The 15,728-nt window shown below is 38.6% G+C and overlaps 3 protein-coding genes across 7 annotated transcripts in view; 1 reads left to right on the top strand and 2 right to left on the bottom strand.

The window, feature by feature from the left end:
- Positions 1-899, top strand: part of LOC124875754 (myoferlin-like) — a 52,471-nt gene extending 51,572 nt beyond the window's left edge. For all 5 annotated transcript variants that reach the window (XM_047378144.1, XM_047378141.1, XM_047378143.1 and 2 more), the window contains one exon: positions 244-899. In XM_047378144.1, coding sequence (XP_047234100.1) covers positions 244-282 — 39 coding nt within the window. In that variant the 3' untranslated portion in view covers positions 283-899. The remainder of the gene's footprint in view (positions 1-243) is intronic.
- On the bottom strand, positions 889-6,554 carry aarsd1 (alanyl-tRNA synthetase domain containing 1). Its single transcript, XM_047378145.1, has 12 exons — positions 6,400-6,554; positions 5,990-6,118; positions 5,755-5,914; positions 4,195-4,252; positions 3,952-4,108; positions 3,736-3,852; positions 3,532-3,662; positions 3,387-3,453; positions 3,207-3,298; positions 2,845-2,899; positions 2,675-2,769; positions 889-2,599 (listed from the first exon to the last, which is right to left on the bottom strand). Exons 1-12 carry the CDS (start codon positions 6,436-6,438, stop codon positions 2,461-2,463), a joined length of 1,239 nt encoding a protein of 412 aa, XP_047234101.1. The 5' UTR covers positions 6,439-6,554; the 3' UTR covers positions 889-2,460.
- Positions 6,555-8,608: 2,054 nt separating this feature from the next.
- ptges3l (prostaglandin E synthase 3 like) lies at positions 8,609-13,793 on the bottom strand. Its single transcript, XM_047378146.1, has 7 exons — positions 13,605-13,793; positions 13,366-13,479; positions 13,222-13,288; positions 13,017-13,115; positions 12,814-12,903; positions 8,943-9,005; positions 8,609-8,825 (listed from the first exon to the last, which is right to left on the bottom strand). Exons 1-7 carry the CDS (start codon positions 13,637-13,639, stop codon positions 8,817-8,819), a joined length of 477 nt encoding a protein of 158 aa, XP_047234102.1. The 5' UTR covers positions 13,640-13,793; the 3' UTR covers positions 8,609-8,816.
- Between the last annotated feature and the right edge of the window lie 1,935 nt (positions 13,794-15,728).

Genomic DNA, 15,728 nt, shown 5'->3' with positions numbered 1-15,728 from the left:
AAGCACTAAATGTTGTTGCTACAATGTTAATATTGGTAATATTTCAGAGAAACTAAGTTTTGGGTTTTCCTTAGCCTTAAACATTAAAAATAGGACTAATGTAAGTTTGCAGAGTGAGATTTTGCAACTCCAATGATTTCTAATAGCATCTGAAGGTTTTAACATATCATTCACAAATGTGAAGAGAACTGCGTATTTAGTTCAGCTAACAGAGGAGCAACTTGCTTTCCTTCTCTTTTCCAGAACTACATCTCAATGAAGATCGTGAAGCCGCTTCAGTAACTCTACAGCAGAATGTTGTTGCAACACAAGGATTACACCGACTGCACACACTCAGGCGAACTGAAAATGTTTTGCTTGTCTTTTACAGCTGATAGTGTTTTATTATTGGGAAGGGGTGCTTGCATATTTGCACTGGTAACATAACTAAATATACATTTTGTCTGGACAACTTTGATGTGACAAACGTGGGACTTTAATGTTTCACACTTTGGTCTTAAAAACCACAGACTGGTGATGAACTGTTTTAATGCGTCACACACAGGTTCTGGTTCTGTGTTTGAGAGGCTGGTCTTGTACTGGATCAGACCTTCCTGTCAGCTTGTCTCTGTGGGTAGTTTTCTGTACACGGTCACTGTTGGAATCTATTTAAGGTGATATGAGATATAATTGTTCGTCTGTCACAAGGTGGGTTTTTGATTATTATCATCGATTATATTGTGCCAACCCATTTATTCAGTCTGTCCTGTTTGTTTTTATAAAGAATATTACAAATGTTTAACATGAAACTGATTATAGCTAACAGAAGAGGATCTGTTGTGGTCCCTGTAGCACATCACTTTCAAAAGAATGTAAAACAGTAATGGAGGAAAAACAATAAAGATCCTGCAAGTTTTAAATCAACTTTGTTTATTATGCAGACATTTACAGGAGATGTGAAAGTCCTAGCTATTATAATTAAAGATTTCCTGAAGAACAAACAATTTAAGTGTATGAGACAAATATTTTCTTAACACAAAAATAATGATTCACACTTGATTGTGTCAAATGTAGACTTTCATATTTAAAAGTTTCCCTAAAGGTTTTTCCTCATGTGAACAGACATAAACAAAGATTTATTGTAATTTGGCGACTATGATGAGCAGCAGGCAGATATGTGATTAACTGATTATTAAAAATAGTTTCAAATCCTTGTACTCTAGTTCTGAGCTACTGAAGATATTTACTGAAATTCAAACTAAAGTAGCAAAACAAGACTGAGTGGACTCAATCAGGCCAGAGGTCGACTGAAATGGGTTTTCTATACCAGATATTTAAAATCCGGGGGAGATGATGGCTGATATATGAGGCCTATTAATATTCAGATGGTACTTCTTGCAACCAAAACAGATTGAATAAAAGTGAGATCTGTACTTGTAATCTGAGTCACTAACCCAGAACCTCGGCCTATCAAGCAGAATGAGATGGTCAACTGTATTAACAGTGGAGGTAAGGTCCAATATTAGCAGGCCAGAACAGTTTCCCTTGTCACTCTTCACTTCATTTGATCCTCTCAGAAGAGATGTTTCAGTTCAATGCCATCTGCAAAAACCTGATAAAGTGACCAATAATGCTGTGCTGATCTAGAGCAGGAGTTCACTGGTTCACCATGACCTTCTTTAAGATATTTGCAGTCAATGGAAGCTTGGAGATGAGTCTATAACTGGCAAGGACAGAAGGATCTAAATATGTAGATACCTTACTGGAGGCCCATAAAACTTTGACAATATTGAGCACCAGAGGAACCAGTGTCCTAGCATGTGGAGTTTACTAAACTCCACTAGAACTTCAGCCAGAGACTAAGATCAAGCTTTTAAGAAACTCACAGCCCAGGTTTTTAACACTTAAGTATGGTGAAGATCGGTGATGCTGTGGGCTTGCTTCTCTTCCAAAGGCCTTGGAAACCTTGGAAGTGCAAATTTTACATTTTAACTAAACATATGGTCAATTGTACCAGAAAACTGAAAATGGGTCACAAGGGGAGTCTTTCAGCACAGGAATGGTTCACTAGGCACACATTCAACATTCTCTCATGGTCATATCAAGCCCCAGATCTAAATCCAGAAGAAAACCAGTGAGGTGGAGTGAACTGAAGATAGTATTCAGGACGATTTAGACACTGCAAAGTGTCTAGATCTCTGTATGCTCCAACCTTTTGAAATGTTTTAGGACCGTTGGCACTGCCTTGGGACAGAGTTTGAACAGCAGGGGCATCCGCTAATGTGCTCAAAATAAAGTTTTTTACAGTTTACCACTGAGAATACGCTACTGAACTAAGATTAATTTATTTTAAGCTCTTTGTTCACATTTTTTCAGGGGTGCACACAAATTTGTCAAGCTCTGTACGGCACCTTTAAGACAGATTATCAACATTAACTGCTGTTATTTTTCCTTTCTGCTCCAACTGAATGGCTGCTGGGTTTACCCTTCCTGTGAGCTGTGATGTTTGCAGTGTTGTCTCAGTAAAGCCTCCACCTCTTCTCTCTTGGCCAGGCTGTTGGCTTTACCTTGAAAACGCCCGTTCTTCCCTGCGCCTTTTCCTTGAAGCAACTCTAAAATCCTGAAGAGCACAGAGATGTATTCAACACTCATTGTTTTTTTAATAAAAATGTAAAAATGTCTTTAAATCTCTTACTGTGGTCCTAATTCAGTCACTTGTCCGCTGGGTCCAGCAAGGAGAAACAAACCGGGTCCCTTTTCCTCTCCAACAGTGAGGAAAACCAGAATTTCCTTAAGGCAAGTCAAACAATTATTCGAGGACACACCTTATTGTCCAGGTGGAAAGAAGTCAGATGGAGGTCTTACCTCTGTATTTATTTCATTGGCGATGATATTCATAAACTCATTGTCACCTTCTTTTCTGTAGATAAATAAAAATTTTAACTATTGTAAAACACCTGAAATGCATTGCAAATGTATTCAAACCTCTTAAACTTTACACATTTAGTTATGTTACAACCACAAACATCAGCAAATGTTTTCCCCTGGAGTCTTCTCCATCTGCTCATCTACTCTGACCAGCTTCCCTGAACCTGCATGGAACAGTCTCCCCCTACCATGATGCTGCCACCATTATACTTTACACAATGATGGGCTGATTTAAGTGGGTCGTTCTGCAAGGTACTATTAACAGACTAATGTTTATATTTCTTGATTTATTGACTTACTTGTGTAAGCTGAAGAAGTTTCCTCTCTCAGGGTTGTTCATAAAGTTCTGAGCAATAAAGACTGCCGTATCCCGAAGCAGGCTCAGGTTCGTCTGAACACAGTTTTTCAAAAGGTTGGAGACATTCAGTGCTTCAGCTTTAGCTACATCCAGAAAAGCTAATTAGAGGTAATCCTCTTACCTTCTGTAGCAGCTTGAAAGACTTCTGCAACTTGTCCACTGCTTGGACATGCTCATCTGGACCCGTCCTGTTGAATGATGACCAGGATGTTTTTCCACTCTAGCTTTGTTTTGGGGATTGCTTTGAAAATTTAGTTTGAACCTACTTCAGAAGAGACACCAGCGAACGCTCTGTGCTGTAGCTCTTCTCTGCATACTTCAGAACTCTATTTCCTGCGAGGAAGATCAGGTTGGTTTTGTTTTTCTTTCCCTTCTCTGTTCCCAGCAACTTTATAACCTGAGTTCAAAAGGAGCAAAAGATTAATAATTTATTATCACTTCAGCTGTGTTTAAGTGAAACTGAGATTCACCTGCAAGTGGCTGAGGTTTTTCACATGGGTTCCACAGCACATGTTGGCATCAATGCCCTCTATATCAACAACTCGAATAGGTCCGGCATGGTCCTCTGGCAGCCCTCGACTTCTCACCTGCCTCGCAGGAACACGTAAGTAGGAAGGATCTCACATTTAAATCACTGACTGCCACAAACAAGCTCAGTTACAGTAAGAACAACTTTGTATACACACCTTCTCCACTGCAGGGTCGTTTAAAGAAAGGAGTTGGACATTAACAGGAATGTGAGCTCTGATCTTCTCATTTACGGCTTCTTCCAGTTCCTGAAGCTGCGCTGCTTTTACGGATGGAGTGTCCAGTTCAATTGTGCTTCTGTGACGGCCCAAATCCCTAAAGAGAGGGACAGGAAAAAAATCAGACCAGGTAAATGCTGGGGTCTTTTTTTGATAATGAGACTAATCTGTCTAATGATGTACCAGGATGTGGTCTTGTATCCAAACATCGAGTCTGCCAAAGCTGTGATCAAATGCTGACCTAAGGAACAGGAAAAAAAAAAAACTTTATCTTAGAATAAATATTATTACTCCTTTTAATTTTTTATCACATTACAACCACAAAGCTCAATGTATGTTTTGGGGTATAGACCAGCACAAATATGAAAACATGACATCCTCAGGCTCATCCATCAAAAGCCAGTGGGCCAGTAAACAAGCCTTTTATACACTGTACCACACACGCCCACATCAGCACACCCACCACCCAAGGAAAACACACTGCTGAAAAGGGCATTCCTATTGAACCGCCATGTTTTCACTGTGTTCAAAGTGACGTTTTTCATGTAGGCCAAGGTTTAATTTTGGTCTCATTTAATCTGAAGATTTACTTTTACATATTTAATGTGTCTTCTGGTTGACTTGTAACAAACTTTAAACTGGACCTACTTTCAACGACGCCCAGGTTTGTGGAGTGCATGACTAATAGTTGTCCTGTCAACAGAGCCTTTTAACTTTGGATCTCTGCAGTGCCTCAGAGTTACTGTAAGTCTCTTGGGTGCTGCTTTGATTAATCAATTCAATTTAGTTTTATTTATATAGCGCCAATTCACAACAGGTCATCTCGAGGCACTTTACAAAGTCAATTCAACCAAATCATACAGATTTCAAGTCGAGTTCATACATTACAATTAATCCTAACTATCAAACAGTGCAGTCAGATTCATTTATTATTCAAATTGGATAAAAAGTTTTTCTATCTAAGGAAATCCAGCAGATTGCATCAAGTCAGTGACTTGTAGCAGTCGCTCCTCCTGGATGAGCATGTAGCAACAGTAGAGAGGACTTTGCAGCAATCCCTCATACTGAGCATGCGTGTAGCGATGGTGGAGAGGAAAAACTCCCTTTTAACAGGAAGAAACATGCAGCAGAACCAGAACCAGGCTCAGTTAATTATTTCTTTGCCCAGCAAGTTGGCTTAGGTGGACGACTATGTGTTGGCAGTTTTGCCATACACTTCTCTGTGAGACGTCCAAAGTTCATAACCTGAATCCACCTCAAACCTCTCCACAACTTTATCCCTGACCCTTCTGTTGTGTCCTTTGGTATCAATGATGCTGTTTATTATCTAATGCTCTCTAGGAAACTTTTGAGGTCATCCCATAACAACTGGATTAATACTCAGAGTAACTTAGACTCTGTTTACATATTAAGGGACTTGTGAATGCAAATGGCAGTCATACATTTTATTCAGACGTATCTGAATTAATAGGACTGAATACAAATTCATGACAATCATTTCAGATTTTTATTTGTAATGAAATTTGAAGACCATGTATCATTTTCCTTCCATTTCACATTAATGCTCTATTTTGTGTTGACCTATTACATAAAGTCACAATAACATTCCTTGACGTTTGTGGTTGTGACAAAATAAGTAAAATATAAAATTGTATACATTATTTTGCAAGGGATCATATGTACAACTAACAATAGTGAGAATGCATTTATAGCTCAACACTTTAGCTTAACCCTCCTCCTCACCTGAGTGCTGCTGCATGTGATCAAACCTCCTCTCCCAGTCTACCTTCACACGCACCTCCTGACCCACCTCCACAGGTGAGGTCACAAAGTGCACGGCATCTGGCCCTTGCCTAGTCACCTTTAAAACTGGAGCCTCTCCTATCAGGCCACGATCATCTGGCTGTGGGAGCATTAGGGAGAACGTGTAACACACTGACTTTCAGCGGTGGCACAGGCTTAATGTGAACATGCTTACTTGGCCACCTCCTTCGGGAAATAAAACTGTATCTTGGAGAATGACATTAAAGCCTTTGAGGGTTTCTTTCTTTCCATTCACCTCCTGTTTTAGCTCCGCGGGACAGCAGGACACTACAGAGGTAACAAACTGAAAGCAAATGAATGAGACTGTCAGCTAGCAAAGCCTTTAAACTACAAGTTTAGCGCATTTAATTTAATAGACACGGTAAATAGATGGAGTACACAATGAATATAAATAAGCAAGTCACAACTCGGTATACAAAATAACTTCAATTTTCGTCGTCTTAAAAATAAAAGTGAAGTCAGGTTTAGCTTCATTAGTTTAGCAGCCATGCTAACAGCTCCAGCAGGATTGAAAGGTTACGTTTCCGGGATGTTGTGTTTAGTGTCCTCTTTAGAGGTACGTACCACTTTCATATAACAATCACGCTGACACTGGAAAGCCATTCTGGACTGTTTAAGAGGGAAAACCTGAGCCTTGAAGGGTACGGGACTCGGTTTAAAATTTCCGACTCACAGCTGTCAGTTTAGTACGGGTAGCAATGTAGTCAAAACCTAACAGCTACGAGTTTCCCTATGGGATATCTCATAAACCAGCGGTATCATAGTATGTTTCTTTTTTCTTTGTATACGGACAAAATAACATCAAGAAATGCTTTGTATAGTTCTATCTATCTATCTAGCCCAAAATTGTACCTTCTTCAGGCAAACTTTGGAGCATCATCAGTCCAGACGGCAACATCTCTCCTCTCTGCTTCTCCTGCCGCACCCCTCACATCAGAACCCCTGAGCCTTATTTTATTCAAGTTCTGGCTGAGCTGTGGTTCAGATAATTATCCTAGTGGATCAAGAAAAAACATGTATAAGACATTCTTGTATATAATATAATAATAATTCAGTCATTTGTTTCTTGTAATTTTGATGATTCTGGCTTCCAGATAATAAATCCCAAAATCCAGTGTCTCAGAATATTACATAACACAACTGAAAAAAGTAATTTTACTGCATAAAATGTTGTCTAATGGCCATATTAATACCTACGAAACCATAGGTAAAACTGCCGACTTGACAATGTACACAAGACATTTATTAATACCCTCCACAGGCAGGGTAAGCCACAAAAGGTCACTGCAAAAGAAGCTTGCTGTTATTCAAGCATATTCATAGAAAGTTGTGTGAAAGAAAAAAGTGTGGTAGAAGGTTGCATCAGCAACATGAATAGCTGCAGCCTTGAGAGGATTGTCAAACAAAATCCATTGAATAATTGGGGGAGGGGGGCTTCACAAGGATTGGACTGCGGCTGAATTTAGCACATCAAGAGCCACTTCCACAGATGAATCCTAAACATTGGCTACAAATATTGCATTTGTGTCAAGTCACTCCTGAAAAAGAGACAATGTCAGAAAAAGAAATAGATTGTTGCTCAGTGGTCCAAAGTCCTCTTTTCAGATGAAGGTAAAGTTTACATTTCATTTTGGAAATCAAGGTCTGGAGAAACACTGGAGAGGCCCAGAATCCATGTTGCTTAAAGTCCAGTGTGACGTTTCCACAGTCAGTGATGATTTGGGGTGCCATGTCATCTGCTGGGATTTCTGAACCACTGTTGAGTTTTCTGAAGTCCACAGTCAAGCTGACAAGCTTTATGGAGATGCCAATTTTATTTTCAAGCAGGACTTGGCACCTGCTCACTCTGCCAAAGGTACCAAAACCTGGTCCATGGTGGTACTGTGCTTGATTGGCCACCAAATGCACCTGACCTGAACCCCCCTTTCTTGGGGTCCTGCATGATTAGAGCTATACCACCCTTGATCAACACTGGGTTGGTCCATTCTCTTTTTAGATGTTGGAGAGCATAGTGTGGATCATGTCAGTTCCTGGTGCTGTCCAGTTCTACAACCTCTGCCACTGTGATATAATTTGATGCTTGTTCTAGGAAATACTGTGGTCAGCTCTAGATCCTCAAGTCATGGAAGATTTGTTTAAGAGAAGCTTTTTGCATTCTTTATTACAAAGTTAGAATGAGAAAACCTGCTTTAAATTGTAAAATAAGTAACAAATATTTTTCTAGAAATAAGATAAAATATCATGTTTAAATTATATTAAGAGCAACTGAATCATACGCAACATGCCATAACACAACATCTGCATGAATTGTTTAATAAATAAATGCGGTGTTGCTGCATATTTTGACTTGTTAATTTTGTTTTACCCATATATTGCATACAAGTTTTTAGATATTTAGTGACTGCATGTTGTGTCTTTTTGTTAATATTAAATGGGACATATCATGCACAGTTGGTAGCACTGTTGCCTTGCAGCAAGAAGGTCCTGGGTTCGACTCCCGGCCGGGGGTCTTTCTGCATGGAGTTTGCATGTTCTCTCTGTGCATGCGTGGGTTCTCTCCAGGTACTCTGGCTTCCTTCCACAGTCCAAAGACATGCCTGTAAGGTAAATTGGTCTCTCCAAATTGCCTTTAGATGTGTGAATGAGTGTGTGCATGTGTGTTGCCCTTCAATGGACTGGCAACTTGTTTAGGGTGTACCCCCGCCTCCACGCCCATAGACTGCTGGAGATAGGCACCAGCTTCCCCGCGACCCACTATGGAAGAAGCGGCATAGAAAATGATTGACTTTTAATGTAATATGTTGAATAATAATCTTTTAAAATAAAATATACAAACAGTACATTACAATACACCATAACAGACAAATACGCAAATGTGAAATATATTTAAAAATATATATAATCACTTTCACTTGACACCAAATCTCAAAAGCAAAGTATAGGGACATCTGTCTCCAACAAATGTGTTAGAGTCATCTATGTCAGTCAGACTGGAAGAAAAGAAAACAAATAAATATTAGTTTACACACAGAGATAAAAAAAAAATCCTGCTTTTATATATGTTTTTATGTATTACATTGCAAAAGCTACCAGATTACTGGGCTTACATCACTGAGGTCCCCCATGTCTGGGACTGTTCCTTTGTTTCCGCTGGCCATTTCTTGGATCATCTGACAAAAAAATACATATTCAGGAGTTCAAACATGCACATGTTGTATAATTATATTATACTTTTGAATTCTTTGACATAGTGTCACATTATATCCACAAACTTCAGTATATTTCATTGGGATTCCATGTGATAGAGCAAAATGATGAATTCCTCATCTCAAACAATTTATTGAAATAAAAGCCAAAAACAATTTATGGGCTCCTGAGGCATAGCGTTCCACTCTTGAAGGGCAGCCCTTAGGTCATTGAGGTTATGGGGTACAGAGTTACGAGCCTCTAGACCAGGGTTGTCAAACTCCAGTCCTCAAGGGCCAGTGTCCGGCAACGTTTAGATGTGTCCCTGGTCCAATATACCTAAATCAAATGGCTGAATTACCTCCTCAGTACGCAGTCTAATTCTCCAGAGTCTTGCTAATGACCTAATTATTTGACTCAGGTGTGGTGAAGCAGAGGCACATCTAAAAGTAGCAGGACACCTGCCCTCAAGGTCTGGAGTTTGACACCTGTGCTCTTGACGGCGAGTGAGCTGATCCTAAACGTTTTCCATGGGATTTAGGGCTGGAGAAAATGCCAGCCACTCCATTAAAGGTACTCCAGTCTCCAGCAGGCATTCCCTAATGATGCCACCTCGATGAGCTGGAGCATTCTTGTCCATGAAGATGAAATTGCACCTTTATTGATCCCAAAGGGACACAATGACTGGATTAATGATGTTATTAAAGTAATATGGGCTACCATACTGTATCATTCACTGTCCCATTCACAAAGTGTAGGGCAGTTCTGTATTGACTAGACACGCATGCCAACACATGTAACAGCACCACCACCAAAGGCTGGTGGTGGTGCTGTTACATGTGTTGGCACCACCACCACAATGTCTCCAACATCGTTAGCGGCCATCATTTCTGCTCACGGTGAATTGACTTTCATCAAAGAACAGAACTGAGGACCACTGGTTCCTCGTCCAGCAAAAATGGTCCCTGGTCCTTTCAAGAAGATGATGCCTGTGCCTGGAGGTGTGGTCAGTTACCCTTGCAGGTAGTCTAGCACACAGACACTTAGGTGCCTCTCACTTCCCTTAAATGTGCCTAGAGTTGAGTGGCATTCATCATCCAGTTCTGCAGGGCCCTGTTCACAATGAAGGGGTCATCAGTGTGGGATGTGGCTAAAGAACGTCCACTTCTATGCCTTTCTGTGACTCTTCCATACTCTGCATTTCTGTGCAACCTGCTGATGACACTCCATGACTCTAAGCTCAGTGGCCACTTCCATCTGAGAACCTCCTGTTTGAAGCCTCACTATGGCGAGGTACTGTTGATCAGTTGTTAGGTGCTGTCTTGGTCTCATGATGTCAAAATTTTAACAGCATGACAAAGCTGGAGACAACAGAAACAACAAGTATGGCGGCAAAGACGAACAACATACAGTGCTACTACATGACCTGTCCATGTGTGTAACGCCCACTGCTTGGTTCCTGAAACTGGTGGAAGCACGCATCAGTTCTCAACAAAACTTCAATTATCAAAGACACCTGAACTGAACCTGTTCAAAATCGATAGTTCTTTTGGTGGAAAAGAGGCTATTTTGAAATCAGGTTGTAATAGCTATGAACACGGGAAAAACAGGTTAACTTCTAGCATATCAGTTAAGACAAAGAACACGCCCAGTCAGACTATTTCTGAAATTCAAAATGATAAGGGGGTAATATCTACTGATAACATAGAAACAATGATCTTTAAATTCTCCGACTCTTTTGAGGAGTCTTCGGTATCAAGGTATTCACCTTCAACAATGAGAGTGGTAAAATATCTGGTTAAAAAGTGAACTCTCAAAAATTTGAATTAAGGCCCATCAGAAAATAACGGGAATCCTCAATTACTTTCCCAATTTCCAAATTTGTCATGAAAGATTTTAATATTTGGGTATTTGAATTCCAGGAAAGCACAAGGATCACCTTTGCTGTATGAGATAAAGTAACATCTTAAAAAGTGGAATTTGCTTTCATTTTCTTTGGGGGGGAAGAATAAAAATTTTCAAAATAAATATTTATTTTAGGGAGGTCAAATAAAAAATTTGACCTCGCTGAAGGTAAAATATTTCTCAGTTTCAGACAGGTCGCCAATCCAGTCCAGGGTGTACCCCGCCTCTTGCCCGTAGACTGCTGGAGATTGGAACCAGCTCCCCCGAGACCCACTATGGAATAAGCGGTATAGAAGATGAATGAATTAAATATTTATTTTAAATTTTTTACATATTTTTCAGTCTTCCAGAATTTTTAACCAAAACCTTCTTCAATCATTTAAAGAGTCAGATTTCCTTGTTCATTTGGAATAGGAAACGACAATGAATTACAGTATAATACAAAGGCCAAAGAAAACAGATAAGATGGTTCTCCCTAACTCACTGCTAAAATAAAGGCAGTCCTGTAAGGGACTAAAAATCCTGATTTTATACCATCATGGGTGGCCTTAGAAGAGATATCTGCTGGACATGTAACACTCATGTCTTTGCTCTGTGTCAGAGACATTGTATGTTCACTCCATCCATCACAGATGAAGCATTTAACATGTAAAACTTGAAGTAAAATTGATATATGATCTTTTTTTTGCAAGAATGTATTCTTCTTCTGAACAGTTAATAACATTTAATATTCCCAAAACACATTTCTTCAGATACCTGCTACTCATACTCTGCATTTCATGTAATATAGATTTGTTTTGTCTATCTCCATTTCTTCTGGATGATCAAATATAAACCAGAAGGTAAACGTGCTGTAGGTACAATGTATGAATTAATGAGCACGTATAAGTTGACAACATTGGAGCCACTGAAGAAGAAACGAGGGAGATTTAGCTGAACAAATTTTAGAAGAATTGTGGCAAATATTATTGATAGAATTTATACTTCCTTTGTATTTCTTAGACATGTAGTAGTCCAGTTTAAAATTGTACACTGGACAAAGTAAGACTCTATTATAGCAATAAAGACAATGACCCTGACCCTGCTGTTTTGGACATGTCCTAAATTTAGTCTTTTTTTTTTTAGAATAAATTTGTCACAAATATGCAATATTTCACCAAAACCATGCCCACTCATTGCACTGTTAGGAGTGAGTCCAAAGAATATCCACCTGACTAAGCTTCAAAGCAATGTAATAGCATTTTGTACTTTTTTTTAGCAGGAACAATGATATTATTTAAATAGAAAGACCAACACCGAGCTGTATATAAACAGTGTATGAAGGCCATGAGTTCATTCAACTTGAAGAGATTTAAAACTCTGTTATTATGTCTACTTATACATGTTTTGATGCTTTAAAACTTTTTGAAATTGTAAATGCTGAAAAGATTATGTATTTGTAAAATAATAGTATTGCTGGTTGTTAAACCATGTTTAAAGTTTCCAATGATTTTTTCTTCTTCTTGTTCTTTTCATGTGTTTTTTATTTCTTAAGCTTTTGGCTTTAGTATTCACTTGTTTTTTTGGGAGGAATTGGTGGTGGGAGATCATGGGTAAAAAATAGCAAGGAATGTCAGTATTTATGTTGACTTTTTTCTTTTTCAATTTGCAATAAAAAAAGACTTGAGACTGAGCTATCTTGCAATTTTTGGATTTGTAAAAAAAAAAAAATAATAATAATAATTGTGAATTATTTTCCTTCAATTGTACTGTTGGTAGTTTTGGTCTGCCACATAAAAGCCCAATAAGCAAAAGTGACAACATGTGAAAAGTTAAAGGTGTATGCATTGTGTCCCAAGGCATTGTATTATGGCTCTATCACTACAGCTGGGTGTGGGGGCCACTCACATCCATGTACTGGTCGTATTCCGCCTTTCCCTCATCTTCCTCATGGTCCCAGTCTCTCCAGTTATCAAAGTCTACAGAAATCCAGCAGGGCTACAGAAAGAGCAACAAAACATTGTTAAACATACAAGTTACGTCACAACAGTAGTATGAATGTGTGACAGAATGTGGTAACAGAAGAACTAATGAGCTGTTACAGCTGTTACCCTTGCTGGGTCCTTCTGAAGACGAGGCCATGCAACGTCAGGTTTCATCTTTCTTAACAAGATGTTGATGGTGCGTTCGTGCACTCTCTCTCTAGAGTCCTTTAAAAGTGTTAAAACAGATGCAGGTCTACATAACACGGCTAAATAGATTTGTACTTAAACATAAATTACTAAACAATATAAGATGCAAAAAGTGAATCCTTACATGGATTTGGACTTTGTCGTAAAAGTGCAGTTCATTGTAGAAGACATCATCGGTGTCATTTTTGCAGCTGTTCCACAGACAGAAGCTTTGTCAGAAAGTAACTCTATACAGATATCACCATAGATTAAAATAATATAAACCTACCACAAAATCATTTTGTCTGGCTGGATGTCTACTTGGACATCTTTAGGCTTTTGAACAACGAAGTTGATGGTGACGTATTTCTTTCTGTCAAACCACAGCGCATGTGCTGGCTGGCTGTGACACAGAGTCAGTGGTGATTTGTATTATTGTTGTGAAGTTTGAAGCTTAAAACCTCAAATAAAAAATGGACATGTGAGTAGCTTCTTCTCACTGTTCACTAACAGAAAGCCAGCACTTACCTTCCTTCTGGTCTTACAATCTTTGCTTTGTTCATTCTGATTCCTGTAGGAAAATGAAAACAGCAGCTACTTCTTTTGTTCCTTTAAATCACAGAAAAGTAGAACGCATGTGTCTCCTCTGTGAAGTTGTAATACAATGGTCAGGCCCAAGAAGCTGCTCTATATATAGAGCAATATCAGCTGCTAGGAGTGAGTCCTCCCACAGCCCCCTCTCTGCCCTTTCTAGGCTGTCAGTGGAACACTCGGGAAGGCAAACGCAGTTTCTGGGTCCTACAACACCTCTTTCACCCCCCTGGACCTCCCTACTGGACAGAAGAATGTGGGGGTAGGGAGATTTAGAGAATGAAAACAAAAATCATCTGTGCAAAATACCAGAAACAGTTAAACTCTCACATTTTTTATTGCTTTTGTTAGGGATAGTTCAGGATATTTGAATTGGGGTTCTGATAAAATATATAGTTTATATAGTTATGTAATATATAGTTATATAATATTTAATCATATAACATAATTATTAGAGTTAAAATCTACAAAACATAACTATGTTGTCATCTTCATTTAGTATAAATCCAGATTAATTGGTACTGGAGGAAGAAGATAATGGCTTTTCAGAGAAAAGCGAAGACCAAAGCATACTTCTAACATCTTTAAATAAATAAAAACGTCACAGCACTTCACATAAATTTAAATCGATGCTATTTTATCAACCTTTAAACAACTGGTGTTTAAACATTTCGCTCCAATTTGAAATTACTCAGGGGTCATGCTTTCTTTTGACTCGTTATAAATGGTAAATAATTTTATTGTGAATTGTTTCCTTTATACCTGCTCAGCATTAAATTAAACATGACATGTTTTAAGAAACAAAATTGAAAAAATGTTTATTATAGGTCTGAAAAAGTGTTTAAGATATTTTCCTTAAAAAATAAAGTTTTATAGTTTCATAACTTTTTGGGACGAACATTTTCTATTTTGTTGGTCTAGAAAACCTTTTTTGTCTATTTCCAGCAACAGTAAATGAGAACTTTCTTTGAAACCATTGCTATATTTGAACAAGTTCAATGCCGGGTTGTGCCAAAGTCTATTTTTCAGAAAAATTAAAATGAAAGCAAAAAAACATGGCTAATAAAAGGAAAACACTGTGTTGTACATAACATGAAAATATCCCAAAAATTACAAAACATGTCTGTCTGCATGAGGTCCATTTGCTGGAGGTGGATGATTATTCAAATGGGAAATGGAGGTAGGAGGCAAAGCAACACCGATCTTCCTGTGTGAAACATGTAATGAGAACAGAACATGGAAAACAATCCGATCGACTGCCTGGCAAACAGTCAAGTGTCATACTTTTATATTAAAAAGAAGAATGTCAAATTCACCATTCTGCAGGCTTCCGTAGTGAAACCAATGGTTTTGGCTGTGTTTGGGTCCTCTCAGTGTTTCCAGTTACCCTCCAGAAAGCTGCATGATTTATCCCAGTCTGTGCTAAAGAATGAAGATAGTCAGGTTGTGGTTTATGTGTCATTGATAGTGATTGTCAATGTGTCAGCAGTTTGTAGAAGCCAAACTACTGATTACTGTGAGATTAATGTTTGTGCTCATTGATAAATGTCACTGTCTTGTGCCCATTATCCAACTTGTAGGGAGTCACAACTTTAGTATTTTTGCCTGTGGATATGGTAAGGATTTTTAAAATATCGATCGATCGATCGATCTATCTATCTATGTTTATTTCTTGTCAAAGAATGAGCTATGTTGCTAAAGAATGTAAGGGAAAAGCAAGATGTGGAGGCCCTCGTGAGTATGGAAAGTATGGTAAAGATGCTAAAATAAAATGTTGTACTTGTGGAGGGGAATGCAGTGCAGCATATGGAGGATGTATAGTTCAGAGGGGGGGGCAGATAAGCTCAGAAAGCCAAGATAATGTAAATAATTTTATATGCTGAAACACTCAAGAAAGTGAGAAAGGAAGGATTCAAGAATCATGAGACCTGGAGAAACAAATCAGAAAATCACAATACAAATAATAATCAGATCAACCAGAAGCAAATCCTAATTCGTCCAGCTGCTGAATATAATGTATGTAAAAAACCAGTGTAAAGTGAATGGAAATACAATGATACA

Source organism: Girardinichthys multiradiatus, chromosome 10 (genome assembly GCF_021462225.1).
Source record: "Girardinichthys multiradiatus isolate DD_20200921_A chromosome 10, DD_fGirMul_XY1, whole genome shotgun sequence".
NCBI lineage: Eukaryota > Metazoa > Chordata > Actinopteri > Cyprinodontiformes > Goodeidae > Girardinichthys > Girardinichthys multiradiatus.
The sequence above is the reverse complement of the archived record's forward strand: the minus strand, read 5'-3'. Positions and strand labels throughout refer to the sequence as shown.